Source organism: Nipponia nippon, unplaced genomic scaffold, assembly GCF_047370975.1.
Source record: "Nipponia nippon isolate SJK-2023a ecotype South Korea unplaced genomic scaffold, ASM4737097v1 scaffold_4, whole genome shotgun sequence".
NCBI classification, from domain to species: domain Eukaryota; kingdom Metazoa; phylum Chordata; class Aves; order Pelecaniformes; family Threskiornithidae; genus Nipponia; species Nipponia nippon.
Genome location: NW_028262358.1, coordinates 119117572 through 119135118, shown reverse-complemented (window position 1 = coordinate 119135118; position 17547 = coordinate 119117572). Strand labels below are relative to the sequence as shown.

General features: G+C 43.6%; 1 protein-coding gene across 1 annotated transcript in view; it reads right to left on the bottom strand.

Annotated features, from left to right (window-relative positions):
- EVA1A (eva-1 homolog A, regulator of programmed cell death) overlaps positions 1–17547 on the bottom strand; it is a 210360-nt gene that overhangs the window by 128856 nt on the left and 63957 nt on the right. The window contains exon 3 of the mRNA XM_009467323.2: positions 8334–8457. Within this exon, the coding sequence (XP_009465598.1) occupies positions 8334–8457 (124 nt within the window). The remainder of the gene's footprint in view (positions 1–8333; positions 8458–17547) is intronic.

The following is a 17547-nucleotide window of genomic DNA, read 5'->3' as shown; positions in this document are numbered from 1 at the left end:
TAAATCTGGACTAGCTACGCCACAGGAGGCAGCATAGGAAGCATGGTGAAAACCTTGGATACTGCAATGAAAAGATGGGAGGGATGCACTAAGGAAAAAATTACTCGAATGTGTAAGCAAAAAGATTTCATTAGCACCACTCCTCACGGTACTTTTGTTCTTCTCTTCCAGTGGTGGTGTATATCTGTAGTAATGCTGCTTAAAGCTATTATTAAAATAGCTGAAAGGGAGAATTTAGTCTTACATCATTAAAACAGTTCTCCAAATGTTAAAATAATGGTGACAATAATTCTGACACAAGAACATTAAAAGGATACCCAACTGATATTTTTACATGTAATCCATGGGGTTGCCTAGAGCATAAAATATGGGAAAATGAGGCCTACTAGATTAAAAGCTAGTTCACTACTGTCCTAAATAATTAAACGCACAGTGTTCCCTCAATGGCTTTGCCTGAGAAGAAAAAATGTAGCTGGGAGAAATACAGTTGCCAAATCTCCCAAATGCATCATGGATGCTTTCAATGTCCCAGTTCCTGGAGACACGATTAGGTGACAACCCCCAGTGCCTTCTAAGTAGTCAGAAAAATATGTGTGGAACCGAGAAGAGCTTGATGCACCATTAGTATGATGAAAAGCTGAAAATATCAGGAGAGACCTGCTTTTAAAATGTATAATTAATTCAAAAACCAAACGTAGGACTGATATTGAAAAAATATTGAAGAAATCCACAGTATTGGAAAGAGGGCATTACCATGGCTCTACCCCAGAGAAGATTTACTTTTCTCTGCTTTCTTTTCCAAGAGACATTTATTTGGGGAAAGCAATTGATCTATATTTTCTGTCTTGAATAAGTCCATATACAGGACCCCCTGCAGAAATACTGTATAAATTTACCTCCCTGTTCTGTGAGGCCTACACGCATGGTTTAAACTGTGGATTCAATATAACAGATCTAAACTTTCACAGAAGTAAGCCTTTGAAGCATCTCAATTTCGTTTATAAGCATATTATTCCTGGGACATGCTTTTCTTCTCACAATTCTTCGCCAGTATGCCAGAAAATCTTGAAATCTATCGTTCAGAGCTGGCAAACCTCTACCATAGAAGGACTGTGTTGAGATTCAGATTTATGGGTTTCATTTTTAAAAACTTGGTTTCCTTGTGTTTATTCTGGATAATTGCCCAAGGACACCCCCTTGCTTTTCTGGGGAGAAGGCTCCCAGATCACTTTGTCTCTTCCAGCAGCCAAAGCCATTCATGACACCTGAAGCACCATCCCCAACACAGCCTCCATCATCAGCACAGAAACATATCATTTGTGCCCACAACGCCTAAGGATGGGCTGGATCTCCTGAAGTACGTGAGGGCAAAGGCTCCCAGTTCCTTCTGGCAGGGCTATTGACTCACCTGTCCCAGCACAGAAAGACTGCTCTGTATCCCTTCCTTGTCCTTCGCTGAAAATTCGTGGCTTAAAAGGTTTTTTTACCCTTGTTTTCTTCCTAGGACCCCACAGAAAATTCAAATGCCAATGGACGATGGGGATCTATAAAAGTCACAACTCTCTGATTTATACAATTTAGGCAGATTTCAGAATTTCTCTTTTTTAGTGGTTCAGTTCACATCTGGATACTGGAGACCTGATCCAGCAAAGGGAATCTTTCCACTTACATCAGCAGGAAGCACCTTGCTCTTTGCTGGCTCCTTATTATGTCAATCAGGGGTGACTGATGAGGTTTGAAAGAAAACTAGGATTTTTTTTTTTTTTAACTCCCCCAGGCCAGCAGCGGTTTCCTTCTCCTTGGGGGCAGGGGCTGACAACAGTCTCTGCATTTGCTGACAATGAAATCACGCGTTCCTCTTAATCCCGCTCCTGACAGCCAAGTGATTAGTGTGCTACAGAGATAGGGCTATTTGACAGCGCCTGAAAATCTCTGTGCGTCAACGGCTTAAAACAATATTAATTGTTAGCATTAAAGTTTCTCTGACCCCTATCACGGGCTGATGGATCTGTCCTCTGTTATTTATAGCGTTCCTTTATTTACACCTTTTCATCGCCACAGCGTTTGCTGCCTGAGGTTTTATTGCCCTTATAAATTTCCACTCCCTGCACCACCTTAACAGTTTTGAAATAATACAGATAAGCAAGAGCAAGCTGATGAATGCAGGAGGTAAAAGGCTTATTCTGCTCCCTCGGTGGCTGGGCCAGAAGGATGTGCCCATTTAACAGCCCTCACTCCATCGTGCTTCTTTGGAAAGCCTGGCCCACCAAAAAGCAATGCAGCAAAAAATACAATGAACTTCTCCTGCCACCAATAAACCTGTCTTACAAAGGAGATGAATGCTTTTCTGAAAGGGTTGATAACTACTGAATTACCAATCTATCCCAGCACTAAAATCAATCACCAGCATTAAAGGGACCAGGAATACATTTACATCCCTCTTTGCTCTTGTCTGAAATTTCCACAAAAGCTCTGTTCTTTCCATAGCCCTCTGCTCTTGCTCACAGCATTTTGCAAATTCTGCCTAGGGAGTGAAAGCCTTGAGGATGTGTGATGAGACCAGGCTTTTCATGCCATGTTCACTGAATTTAACAGAAAAGGTGTAATCCTCAGCCTAGCAAAGTCAATGGCAAAGCCCACAGTAGACTCAATATTGAAGGAATGGATTGTAGGGAAATTAAAAGGTGAACAAGATGCATTCACTGCAAGCCTAGGCAGTCCTTCCAAAATGTTCTTTCCATACTTTTCATCCAATCCAACTGAAATCTGATGAGCAGACCTGACCAATTCCCCAAGAGACATAAGGCAGCTTCACATTCACCAGCAACTGGGAACCGCCAACCCAGAGGATGACTCTTTGCAGTTCTCTGATAGCTGGAAAAGCTCTGCCACAAGTAATGCTACTCGGCTGTTTGGACAGGTTTTGAAGTACCACTACAAAAAAAAAATCACACATCTTCACCAAAAGGCAGACACTCCTGGGACACAGTATGGCAGCTCCATCGCTATATGATAGAGGGTGCAAACTTGAAGATGACATTTTTACCAGAAGATGATCTAATTAGAATTTCTTCCTAGCTGATTTTAAAATTCAGTTGCTTTCTAATTAAAATTGTCTAGGGCTGTTAAGAAAAATAAAGTTATCTGAGCAAGATTTTGGCAAGGACATCAGGATGGGCATTCCCATGTTTGAAAAAAAGTCATTGACATATCACAAGAATTAGCTGGGCCTCTTAGATTAGAATTAAATCTATGGTGGAGAGAATGACTGCCTGCTCTCTTCAAAACATGTCTCCAGGTCGAATCTCAGCACAAAAGTTTCCCCATATATCAAAGCTATAGGTTCTGAACCAGAACAAAGTGACCTTCCCCACCCCCTTTCCTCCTCCTACCCCCACACAAACTTTTGGCACTTCACTCTTTGCCAACAAACGCAGGTCTCCTTCCCAGATACACTTCTCAGAGCCTTGATGTGCCTTTCACAAATATGTTTTTGTATTGTTACAGAGGGATTTGAGCTGCAATTGGAGCCCAGGTCACAATCCAGGCTTTCTGAAACTTCAAAGGTTTTAGGCTTAAGTTTGTGAATAGAAGGGAGAGCAGCAAAGTGTGGATTTACATTTTGTTACATCGCTGGGATGATTAATACGGGGAGGCTTCACACCCACCAGCCTCCAATTATCACATCCAGCTGTTCCACATAGCATTTTAAAATTAAATAAAAGTAATAAAAAAAACCAAACAAACACTGGATGGAGATCATCTCTCACAGAATCCTTGATGTCCTAAGCTAAAGTAGCAACTGCTTGATAGGAAAGAGGGAAAATATCACTACAGCATTACAGGAGGCTGCAGCTCAGGCTATTCAGAGCTGAGAAGGGGACGGTGCATCCAGGACAGCACGGCAATGGCAGAAGAGGAGACAAGAGAAAGGCATTACATGGGGGACTCATGCGGGAAGCCACATAAGCAAGGTAGGAGCCCTCTCCTTTCTCGACAGCACTGCCAGCAAATGGCCACTCAGACACCACATCTCATCCTAAGTAATCCCTTTGCAGAGACTTATGTCCCCATTTTCTTCAGGAGCATTGGCACTTTTGAAATAACAAAGCCAAAAAAATCACCAAACAACCAAAAAGCCACCGTGGGCAAACAGATGCTGTGCAGGGGCAAATTGATCCCTGCTTGTACAATGCCCCGAGCAGCAACCAACCCCAGTAAAATCAGCTGCAATGGTATTGCTGGGGTGCAGAGAGGTGAAGTTATTTCTTCAGCATGACTCTGGCAGCCCCACCGATCCTGTTCTCAGCCAGGCTTAGACCACGCAGCCCCTACAGAAAGTCTGGCACGCAGAGCAAATATTTCCTAGCTTACAATAACACACGATCTTACACAGTTCTCTGTCTCTGAAGTGAGGGGGATGAACAAACATCGAATTGTTTGGATAATATTGGTGAATCCAGATTTCAGTTAGAGGGAATTCATGTTAGACCAATTAAATAGTATGTCAATTTGCTCTAATTATATGTTCCTGCAGCCTACCCGGTAATTATCCTTAATGGGTCTAAATCAAATCAGCATGTTACCTGAGAAATAATTGGATTTATGTGCAATTTTTTAATGATTCTCAAAGGTATCCTGGAGATTGAAGTCCTCTGTGTGTTCAGGGCTTGATCCTAGGCTTCAGTGTGCTTTGGGTGTGGATCTCGGACTACATTGGCCCTGATAAATGAAATGTGCCAGTCCTCTGGCACTGAGGCCAGCTGGCATGGGACAGCCCACAGCCATTCTCATCAACTTTTTTAGCCTCTAAAACAGGGTGGCTGTATCCAGACTTCCTACTGGAAACCATCTCCGGACAGTGCTGAATGCCAGGCTACATCTATACTAGCAGAGAACAACTCCAGGTTTCACTGCTACAGCAACATGTCCCAACCTTGACCTGCAGGGACCCTCTGGGGGTTCTCTGTTGAGGCTGTCGATAGCAGGATGATTTGCAGAAGCACAAGTTTAGAAGCACAAGTCATAGCTGTGCTCTGCTGAGACCTGTACCGTGCTTTTGAACACCTTCCCAAAGGTTGGTGCATATTAGAAACAAAGGCCCACACGCTATGGGAAAAGAAAAGCTAAGCCTCTATATGCTTTGATGAACCTTGGCCCTCAAATCACATAGCAGCAATAAGTAAGTCTCACTTTCCCCAAACTGAGACAGAATAGAGCATTTTACTGATGATGTCTGATCTCCTTAAGCATTCTGTATCTTAAAATTAAAAGTGTACACACACATAGTATATTTATTTATTTACAGGCACAGGTAATACTCAGGACTGCCAAACATCTGACATTTGAAAAGAGTCCTACGCACACACCTGAGTCCTGTACGCACAAGATGACTGTCCACTGAACCCCAGACCCATCCATTGGGTCAGAGGGGACCATGATTAGTACAAGACTTCCCCAAAGCACACAAGCCATTGAATTTCTCACTGCTTCTAGTTAGCAAGCACTTCTCTGAAATACTTCTTTGAATTTCTGGAGGAGGTGAACCACAACGCTTCAGTACCAAACCTCTGCACAAGTCTTCCCAGCTTCCAGCGAAAGCAGTCTCAGAGCGGTTAGTACAGCAGAGATCGCTCTGATTGCCCTGCTCCCTGGAGCCCCACCATTTGGAAAATCTGGGGCTTTCAGTTTCAGCGTGATTTACTGTCCTCCATCTCCTTGAAATTCTGCCCATGAGAAACCAAAATAGCACCTTGCCTTGTGAGTGAATCCCATACAGCCAGTGAGCATCGAAACCACTAGATTTCAAACGCAACATAATGTCAGAGAGGCATAACTGCAGTGACAGTGGCTGGAGGGGATGACTGCACCATCTAGTTGTTCTTCGGCAAAGATGCAAGTAAATGCCACTAACTTCAGTTTTGCTTTCTTTCAAGGAAGTCTTTCTTTTTAGATAACTACCTCTATTCAGAGGTCTTTTGAGGCTTCAGCATGACTCTGAAAGTGGGAGGGCTTGGGCATCCTGATTTTATGTTAAAGATGTCCTGTCCAAACTCTGCAGGCCACTTCCCAAAGCACTTCTCATACCTGTATACAGGAAAACTCGCACTCATTCTATCTAGGCAGGCACTTAACCAAGCCACCTACTTCAGTAGCATGGTCACATCAGACTCCCTTAATAGGCAAAGGAAAGAAACAGATGTCTCTAGAGGACAATTCAGACCTTAAATGGCTTCTTATTAAAGTACTTCTGTCATATCTACTGCTAAGAAGGTCAAATTCAGGAACAGAAACATAGCCCAGAAAATTGCATTTGTCTTTTGAAAAAGTTATGGATCAAACCATGTGCCAGGCAGGGAGCTCTGGACAAGGACTCTCTGGTGCTCTTTGGTTACAATTATGTGTGCTCAGACTTTCTGGAGCAGATCAACACTTCATAGGACCACAGCTTTTGGGGTCAACTCTTACACATGAAGGCCTTGCACTGGATTCATTTACAGCTCATAAACAATACTCAAATACTCAATAACCCAAAAAGCCAATCAAAATTTCCAATGGTCCTGTATTTTTTCATTCTGTGGATCCATTTCTTCATTAACCTTCTTTCTACAGCAGAGTGAAAAGTCTTACTGAACAGTTGCTGAACTCACACAAGCACTAGATTCTGTTTCTGAGACTGAAAATTAACGTCTTGAATCATCAAGGAAAGGTTGACCATGTCCTGGTGTCTCCATGCAAGGCTAATCCTCACATATTTCAAACCCTGTTATTAATCCAGCGGGTTGTGATTAAAAGTTTGCCCAGTGACTAAGAAACAATAGTTTGTGTCAGGTTACCTTGCTTCACCCTGTAAAATTGGAGCTGCCTGAAAACTGTCTTGGGGAAATGTTTTCAAGCAACTTCCCCTGCTCTTTTTCAGGAAAATCACTTACCCAGCACACATGCAAACTCCTCCTTTGCTAGCATATCTGTAATTAGCAAAGAATGCCAAGCCATAAATATTTATGCACAGATGGGATCCTGAAGTACCTTCAGAAGCTCAGCACAGGCCTCAATAGTCAGATTTCTCAAGCAAGCTTTGATACAAAACCTGCAGGTTCAGGAGGACTTGTCAGAACACCCTGCTCATCACCCCTCTCTCAGGGATGCATTTCTCACCCAACAAGGGATGTTAAAATCACTCGCGAAAACCCCACAAAAAATGCCTGTGCTACATTACCTACTTTTCATTTGAATTCTTCACAGATCTTGCCAGATCCCTTCACCTCATTAGCACAGGTCTCTGCTTGCTGGGGCAAAAAGTCGCCTTCTGTGCAGCTGACAGAGTCTGAATGTTTCTGGTTTTGTTTCAAACCTTTTCTGAAATCAGGTATGTTTTTCTTGCCTGTGCAATTTTTTTTTTATTTCTTCTCCCAAAATTTTGCTGATGTGATGCTGGAACCATGGCAGTTATGTCATCTAAAAAGCCTGGGATTAGGATGGTCTGAAATGCCATGTCCAGACTATTAATTCAAATAGAGTCAGGACCTGTTCTCTGGCTGAAATCGGTAGGCACAGTTTGGCCACCATCAAACCCTATCCGTCTCCAAACGACTGTGTCTCCTTCCAAAGTGCTGATGGAGAACGGTGCCCAGGCTGTGCTAACTCCCCTGGTGGGGCCAGGAATTGGCCAAGAGGGTGTTGGTTGTCCTGGGCCAAAGCCACACCAGGCTCGCTCCTCTGCAGCACACACGATTGCAATCCCAATATCCAGGCACTGGCCCCATTTAATTTAAACACAGCTAATGAGATCACGCAAAACACAGGTTAACATTTCCCAGCCTGATCTGGGAGCAGTTAAAAGCTGGCTTATATATGGCATGGTGTGGGTAGGTGAGCTTCCCATTGCACCACTGTCTTCAGTGCCTGCCTTAAGCACCCAGGTCTGAAGTCTTTGCCCACGCAAAGAGCTCCTGCTCCCTCTGGAGGGGCAGGCAGAGAGGGGATGAGTCCCAGTATCCCATCAGGACAGAAGGACGGCTGCAGACAGGAGCAGAAGCAGCCCACCCACCGCCGACAGCGTGAGCTCAGCGTTGGCAAAGGCTTTCGCTGGCACCTGCAAAAACAATCTGCAACTGGGGCTGCCAGCAAGGAGGAAGGAGCTGGAGCAGCAGCATCCCAGCAAGGCAGCAAGCAAGGGGAGAGGGGAAATGCTCTGCACCCAGGGGGTTATGTGACGCTGACAATAAAGGGGGAAGGGAATAAAAAGTCTTAGGAGGCCTCTCTGGCAAGTATTAAGTACGAAAACGCTCTGGTCTCACAAGAACAAACAGATTGGATAGCGAAATACTTACTTGGCCTGCACTTGTACCACACGATGAGGTATTTGCCGGTTCCAGGACACGGATCTGTGCCAAACAGCCGGCTATTGACGAGAAACTGGCAGCTCCGCCTGTCCTGGCACTCGTCCAGCATCTTCTGCAGCCGGGGATGCACACAAGAAACAGAGAAACAAAAGCACTTCAGTATCTCCACCAAAGGGATCGTCAAATGGAGACAAGCTGGAGAATGGCAAGGCCATCCTTGCCTCCTCAACTGGCCCTGGCACAGGGCAGGCCATGGTGCTCAATGCAGTGGGTACCGCAGGAGCCATGGACTAGGAGAGGACTAATTTCTTTCCCTTTCATGCATGCAAAAGCAGGGATTTGCACTGGGACAGTCACAGAGATGTTGAAACTTTTGCATGCAATTTAATCATAGTATAAGGCAGTACTGTCCCAGGAACAGCAGCTTTGAGGACATGGATCAGCCTTGACACTTAAAAGCAGAGACCCAAACTCTGCCACCACCATTCTGCTTTCTCTGGAGATGCACAATCATTCGGATTTCTCTGGAGATGCACAATTTCAACTGCAGCTTTCAAGAGAGCTCTTGTCTCAGTTACATAAAAGCTTTGGCAATTGCTGGTATTCCAATAATTAGTAGTTGTGGTGGGAACACTGTTATAGAGCCAACTTAGTTTTTAATAGGGCTCACTCCTCTTCCCCCATGACTATCACATTCCTTTTAGCTAAACTCAGCAAGGGCCTGCGAGTCGGAGGGTCCTCCCACCCCCAGCATTTTGGGTCCTATCCCCTTTTGTGCACTGCTTTTCCTCTAGCGCTTGCTCCCCACCTCCCCATTCATACCACTCATAAAAACTCCATCTCAGAACCCACAGGGGCAAGACATTCTGTCTTTTGCTAGAAAATAGCTTCATTAAGGAAGATTAATGATTTCTTTTAACCCTATGATCCTCTAAAGCAGTAGTGGGGGGAGAGAATATTATTAAGTGGAGCAATAATTAAGTTTTAAATTCAGCTGGATGGCTTAGGTGGTATTTATGTACTCCTGTAGAGCCCCTAAAGCGCTAAAATTACCATAATGTTTGCCTGACACACATGAACCTGTCAGAGCATTTTGAGACCACAGAGCGAGGTAATCCACCAGCCTCGCTAAGTCCCTGCGATACAGAGCTGTGAATTCCAGTCCCAAAACAATTAATTTTCACTTGCAAGGAGGCACTGGAAAATCCTTTCTCAGAAATTCCCCTAGAATCCCCCGGTCTGTTTTATCTTCTCCCTGCTCCCTTTTCTTACACCCACCTCGATATTTGGGCTTTCCCACAATCTTATCCCTGTGCCATTAACATAAAGGCTGTTCCTTCTCTACCGTGTACCACCCAAACCAATTTTCTCTCTGCCTCAGTGACTACTCTCTATTTTTGAGTTTTCCCTGGACATACTATATATAATCTTTAGCATTATAACTCTGAATGTCACCCTCCGAACAACAGGAACAACAGCTGTTCCAGTTTCAAGTGCAATTTGAAACTGCCTCATTTGCAGTTGCTCATAACTTCCTAAAGTTTTCACCTTTTGGGCTGACACATGCAAGAATTCATGCCTGCCTCAAGCCTGACCTTTATTTTAAAGTTCAAACTAAGACAATTCAGGCCTTTTCTAGCAAGCAGAGAACATATGCTGCTGTTTTCCACTTACAACGGTAATAAAATGCAGACACCTCATTTCAAAATACAGGGCTTAGGATGGAAAGGCTGAAAGGTGAACACTGAAGGAGGTGCCTGGGAGCGTTAGCCCAAACTTGACCGTCACGTTAAAACGCATAGAAACAGCATATTCTTTCCTCTAGGCTCATAAGGATTGACTGCTCACTCAGCATGTGAAATTTAATTTAATGCAAAATCCAATGAGTTGCAAAGGAATTTAAGCGAGGCTTAAATGTATCTACACAGATACATCTTTTGATCTCAAAAGGCAAAGAACAACTGGAACAACTCTTGAGTGCTTCACATATGGAGAGAAGTCGTCTCCAGTTCGCTGCAGATCTGAAAGGATTTGCTGGTACTGGACAGCCATGGCTGTGTTTACACCCAAGCAGTGCTAAGAATATGGAACAAAGGGAAAGAAGCAGCACCCCGAATGTTTCCTTTCCCACAAGGGAAGCTTTCTGCCCTCAAAGGCAGCAGACTCGGGTTTTGGTCAACAAACCTGCTCATAGCAGATGGGTGGGATTTTCAGAAGCCTTCAGCATTGCGTAATAGGTGCTACTAAAACCAGTGAGAAAACCACCCTGGGTTTCAGCAGAGACTGAGTTAGGCCAACAAGAAGCCTATTTGAAAACCTCAGCTTCAATGCCTAAGCAACACTCATTCATCTGTCCTTAGGCTCAGCACCAGGAGCGAAGGCAATTACAAACCTCAGAGAACGATGAACACGGGCAGCCTTCACATATTGCCGCTTTGTCTTGCTCTGCTCTAACTTTTGGCAGCTCTTGCTTACTGCATGTATTCCACATAAGTATAACCTCCTGAGTTTACTTCCTGCAGTATGCAAAGTAACACAGAGCCCTAGGGAGAAGTTTGTACCTAAATTAAGGAGCAAAAGTCATCCATGCCATTGTGAGACCATAGAAAAAGGGAAGTGTTCTTGAGGTTGAATATGCCTTTTACTAATTGGTTTTAGTGTTTAGCTACAGTTTCAACTTAATTTGATAACAGCCATGACTCTGAAGTTATTTCATGGGGGGAGAGAAATCAATATTTCCTTTTCATTCACGTAATTCTAATGTGCATTCCCCTGACAGGCAACGATTTTCCTGAAAATCTAAAAGATCATTAAGATTTCTGATTTCCTGCAGACTGTTTGAGTAAAGTCTTAGATGTAATGAAATATAACCATAAAGAGTAAACTAAAAAAATTTGTTCAATGCTCAGTGAAATACATCGGGAAAAATACAAAGAAAATTAGAAAAGGTTGACTGTGCCATGTTCTTGATTAAAAATAAAGAACAAAGATGCTACACCAGCCCTAACATTAACTAGAAAACGTGTGCATACAATTTTTACTTATGCTTGCATACACAGAAATCTTCCCCACTCCTTTCATCAGTATGTGCTATCCACCAGCATCTTCTTAAACACAGTGCAACACAGCGACTCTACAGAACATGAGTGACAAGATGATCCACTACAGGGACACTTTCCCTGCAGGTCCAGTGCATCTGGTGTTTACAGGGGGCCTTACAAACCAAGACCTTGGCTTTCTGGTCTTACTCTCAAAAATCATATTTCTAGGCAGTATCAGAGCTCCGGCAGACGTCAGATGTCATTTCTGAAGTATTTGCAGGTGATCAGCTAGATTGACACCAGGAAGGCTGTGAGTTTACTTGGTAGTGAGGGAATGTCCTGAGCTCACATGGCTTTTGCTTAGTGGCTGGAAAAACTTAGGCAATTCATTCTACATCTGCCTTGTTTTTCTGGCTGTCATTGTCAGCTGTAAAGGTGGGAAAACACAACCACAAAACCAAACAAAAAGAGGCCCACAAACAATCTGAACTTGTACAGAAATAGTAGTAGTCATGCAGAATCATCCCTAACCGGGATATATAATCAGCTGCTTAGGTCATTGCCATCAGGTAGACCCCTCACTAATGCAAAATAAAGTCGCATTGGATTAGATTATATTATAAAAATCACTCCAACTGAAGAAGGTGGAGGAGGAATTCCTGTCTGGCATGAAAGGGGAGGGAAGACACATTAATTGCATTGTGCCATTTTATAATTGCATTCCAGTGGTAAATCAAGCCTGAGGGCTGACAGCCAGTGCTCAGGAGGGAAGTTGCGGCAGTTTAAACCCATTCCATTCTCTGGTTCATGATTGAGCTAAGAAGCTGCAAGATTTAGAGGAGATAAGAGAGCAAGAAATGTGAATTCAAGTAAAACAAACACTAATCTAACCCCTCTGATTTATGCCCTGGATTAATCTCACTGCGGTGACCCAGGTCTTAAAGCAAGGGCAGCCTCAAGCTCAAAACCATGTCTTTCTAGTGGGCATTGCAGATGAAACACATTTCTCGTGCTCATTTTGTTGTGCTCATTAGCTAAGTAATTGCTTGTGCTCATTAGATAACAACCTTTTAAATCTGGAACTGGATGTGAGCTCTGCAAGAAGGCTGTCCTCAGCCATTCCCAAGGGTGCACTCATTTTTAGTCTGTCTCTTCAAATCACTCTTCAAGAAGCTCTTCCCCTGCACACTTAAAATAAACCACAACTGAGCTTAACACCCAAGGCAATTAAACTTATCTCAGTTCTTATTCCCTTGTAGTAGTTCATAGATTCAACACACTTAGGGTGAAACTTTGGACCCATAGAAGACAACGGTGAAACTCAATGGGAACTTGGATTTTGCCACAGGGCTGCTCTCTGTACAGCCTCCATCATCAAAGGAACATAAGGATGACTGCAGGGCATGTCAGTCATGCATGAAATTACACAGAGAAATTACACAGAGGAACCCCGCTAAATAATTGCCCAAATGGTATGTTGCTGAGGAGAATAACTCAGAGAGCAAACTGCATGAATGGATCAGAGCTGTGTGCAGTCAAATGAAGATGGGCAGAGATTTGTACTAAGAATTTTACACAAGAAGATACCAGTAATTTTAAAAAAAATATGATTAAGCATTTTTAGGTCAAATTCAGTCCAGGTATAGCCATTATGGTGGAGTTACACCAACACTTATATTGGTGCACGTCCATGAGTTTTGCAATGGGAAGAAGTAAATACAACAAACAAGGCAGGATGAATTCTCCCTACAAAGCCACGCAGCTCAATACATTCATAATGGCTTCATGTCACATTTCATTTGAATTTTGATACTCTTTTATATATCCCTGAATGTCGGTATTACTTTAAAACACACTGCAAACTTAGTGCTTTTAAGTTGCAAACTTATTTATGGGTCCTTTTTCCAATTATCTGAAGATTGCACGTTCATCTCTGTTCATTTGCACAAATTACTGAAGTCCATGCAGTAAGTGGATTTTCCAAGGATTGGCAACAGGGAAGGAAAGAGTACATGAGGAAGTGAAATCCTTGTTGATGGTTACCTGCCTACGGCTTCATCAAGCAACCTTCCCAGTCTGCTCCACTAGAAAGTAATTCAGCTTTGCCCAAATTACCGCATTCAATCTGTGCATCACATGAAGAAGAGATCAAAGGCCCTGAATCCTGACTGCCGATCTATGGCAGGCTTTAGTACCCTACTAGCTATCTCTTATCACTCTCCCATGGACCTTGCAACGCTCACAGCAGAGTCAGCAGGAGAGAACTATGCCCACGTGTTTGGTGACTAATATTAACACACCAGACTGTGAAATAAAGAGCTGAAAACTGGGCACACATTCCCTTTCCCAGCTCCACTACAGTAGTAAATGCCAGCAGGGCAGCAGGGCAGGCAGCAGTGGGGCTGGGATGTTAAAACCCAACAGCAAGATTCACCAGAGCTCCTCTGGCAGAACCTTGAAAGAGCCCAGAGATAGCAATTCACAAAGAGCAGGAACATGCTCAGCAAATAGAAGGACCCGATAAAAGCTGCATTACAAATATCGCCTAATTAACCATTACCTACATTTCCTAACAGTGGGAAACTTAATCTGTATGCGGGGTCAACTTCAAAGGGAGAGGGGGTCTAAGTTGAAGAAATACAAAAGGATGCATAATGAAAAGTCATGGGATTAAAGAAAGGGAAAGCTTAAAACACAAAGTGGAAAAAAATCATTGAGAGCAAACCATTACACTGTCAAGCAGGGTCTTAGTGGCAATGATGGAAGCCCCATGACTTGAAAAGTGTAAATTTAGAGTAAACAAAGCATTAGGAGGCTTACAGCTTGGGGAGCAGTCCTGCCTCATCAGGGAGACAGGCTGCACTGGCCACCTCTGCCTCCAGTGTCTTCTTCTGCAGGACATAATCACACTGCTCTGATGAGCTATTTCAGTCAAGCCAAAGATTTCAAAGATACAGCAATTCAGACATTATCTATGACCTCTGCATCAAGCAGTTCTTCTACTTGCAAATAATTAGCTGGGGGAGCTGCTTCCAGAGAGCTGTATTTCAGCCTGGGCAAGATTCATGAATGAAGCTGCACTGGTTCTGTGATTTTTAAGAGCAACTTCAGCACTGCAGTAACCTCTTCTGGACCCTGAACTCACTGCTCACCATCCTTTGCAAATTACTTAATATAGTCTGATGAAGAGTTGCCCGAACTGCTCTTTAATTCACTGACATTTCTGAGACTGAAACTTTCCTTGTTCAAACTGTCTTTAAGCTGTGGAGATCTTCTAATATGCAATAAGACAAACAGTGAGTTCTCCTCCCAGTGGTACTGATGACCATTATTCTTCCTTTCTATCATTTTCCTTCCTCTTTCCCCTTGACCATCATCATCTTACAGACATTCAGAGTCATGAGAAAGGACCGTTTCTCTAAGTTTATACAGCACCAATACAGTGGGACCCTAATTCCTGTTGAGGCCACATAGAGCTGTTACATCAGTGGGACCATACAAGATCCTGTGACTGAGCATGGCAGTAGCCACTGCCTACCAAGCCACAGTAGCCACAGTAGCCTACCAAGAAAGCTAGATCAGTTGAATCATTTTCTTCTGCTTTGTATTTTTCTCTCCCACAGTCTTAATCGAGAATACTTGGGGAAAATAAAACCCTTCCAAGAAACTATAGCACACACCTGCCTTCCAGCCCCATCATTTTGTGATCAACAACTGGTCCATACTTTGAGAGTCATGAAGCTACTGGAAAGTTTATCTCATGTTTCTGCCACCAAAGAGGTCAGCTCCCCTTTGCTTTCTGTCACATAAACCTTCCTGGTAGGTGCAAATAAAAAGGAGGGAATCCTGTGGTTAGCATGCAAGGAATCTGCTGCCCTTTGTATGGCTGCCTCATGCTGTTGGCTGATGATAGTTGAGCTGGTGGCAGCAAAGGTGTCCTGTATCTCACTTAAAGGACAAAAGGAAATACCACGTCACCAGCACTAGTGATTCTTGTCACCAACGACTGGTTGTCCAGGAGAGTGTTGAAAGAGACCCAGACCACAGGCCATGCCTACACTCCCTCCCCAAACTGGCTCATCTTTCTAACAAGACGCATGACTCCACAGCACCATCTAAGCGTACCTCGTCTTGAGGACACAAGGCACACGGTATAACATTGCCCTCTGAAGTGCAGCTTCCTGCAGATTTCAGTACATGCATCTGTTACGACAGAAGTTAGCCTACAATGTCTTCGATAAATATCTGGGAGCAGAAACATCATGGATAAGTGCCTCTCCAGGGCTTTTTATTTTCCTTCTAAATAAGCTTTGCTCCAGGGCTTTCTGTTTTCTTTCTAAATAAGCTGTGGTTTTACTTTTCTGAGAATTTACCAAAATGAGAATATTGCAGGTAATATCTGCTGTAAAGTGTAATCTAGTTTTCTGGTAATAAGCAATAATTTTAAGCCATCCTTTAAACATTCTCCTACACAGACCTTGAGTTGTTTACTGCTGAAAACGAGTGACATCAGGAATACTGATCCAGAAATGAGTGGCTGCGGAAAGCTTTATAAACTGGCCACTCCAAACCTCCTCCTCTTCAGCTGAGCAGCTTCCTTCAAACATACACATGCCTCCATGTATTTTTGCAGGCACAAATTGTGTATTGTGAGCTTGCCTAGGAGTGACTAGGTTTTTTACTAAAGGGATTCACTTATGAGTAGGCACTCATCATTAGGCAAGGCAGAACACTTAATAATCCTATTTGTCCTTTGTCCTCTGTGCCAACATTTATGTGTTCATACGAATAAACATACAGTGCTGCTGTATCTGTTTATCAGCTTCCTTATTTCCCCAGAGGCAAGACCTCATGAGATGTCCCCATGGCAGGGAAATGCAAATGTATGCAGTAGTGTGAGAGGTGAGAGAACCACAGCATAAGGGAGAGGCTAAAGCAGATGAGGATGGTCCCTAGCAGACCTCCTTGGAGTAAAAGGTGTCTCCAGATGTTCCTGTGTCTCCCCCTGCTGTGCAGCAATGTAATTTAGCTTCTCCATATTCACACTAAAAATTCAGACATTATGTAGATTAAAAATGGGCTTGACCAACCCTATCTGGGTGACAAGACATTACAGAGCAAAAGAAAAACTCCACTGTGAAAGCGCAATGCACCGACCTACCAAAAATATTCAAGCTCTCAAAAATATTAGGTTGCATGCCTAGACCAACTGCACCTGCACAATTGCTCCAAACAAGTACGGGTACCTGGGAGTTACAGGTCATCGCAATGACACCAACACATACAGGACTATGTTAACGCAGCTCTGCACCTTCAGGACCCAAGCTAGCATCCTGTATGATCCTGCTCTGGTGATATAGACCTTCTAGGGGGCACACAACTCATCTCTCTGCATAAATTATGCAGTGTGGGCAAACACCCTGTTACTTATTGCCTACCATTTTCAGTGGCATGACTTCAACATGCCTGAGGGTGGTGAAACATTGGAACAGGTTGCCCAGAGAGGTGGTAGATGCCCCATCCCTGGAAACATTCAAGGTCAGGTTGGACCTAAGAAACCTGATCTAGTTGAAGATGCTCTTGCTTATTGCAGGGGGGTTGGACTAGATGATCTTTAAAGGCGCCTTCCAACCCAAACTGTTCTATGATTCTATGATAAATGACCCTTAATATTCAAGAATTTACTTCTTTGCGTGAAAGATGAATAGATTTTGGTCCTACCAGCTGTTCTTCCTGACCTACAAGCAAAAAAAAGAGACGGTTCAACAACCATAAAACTCCTCTTCACAGACCTCCTCTGCCAAGGCAGGACAGTTTGCACTGCATGGGTCCCTTTTACCAGAGCCACCAAGGCTCCAGATGTTCCTCTTCTCTGTCCCCCATCCAGCCCTCCCAGCTGGGGTGAGGACACTGCTCTCCTTTACTTCCCAGTCAGGAATGCCCTCAGCAGGACACCACAAGGAAAGTACAGAAGAGCCAATACCAGAGCAGACTGTTAATTAACAGCACTAGTGCCCCAAATTAGCTTTTATTATTAAAGGATGAGTGGGAACTTTCTACACTTCTATCTTCAAAATATCTCAAAGATGCTTCACGAGTATAGCACAAATCTCTCTTTCCTTCCTGCCATATATCTAATGTGACTTGTGCTAAATCTGGGC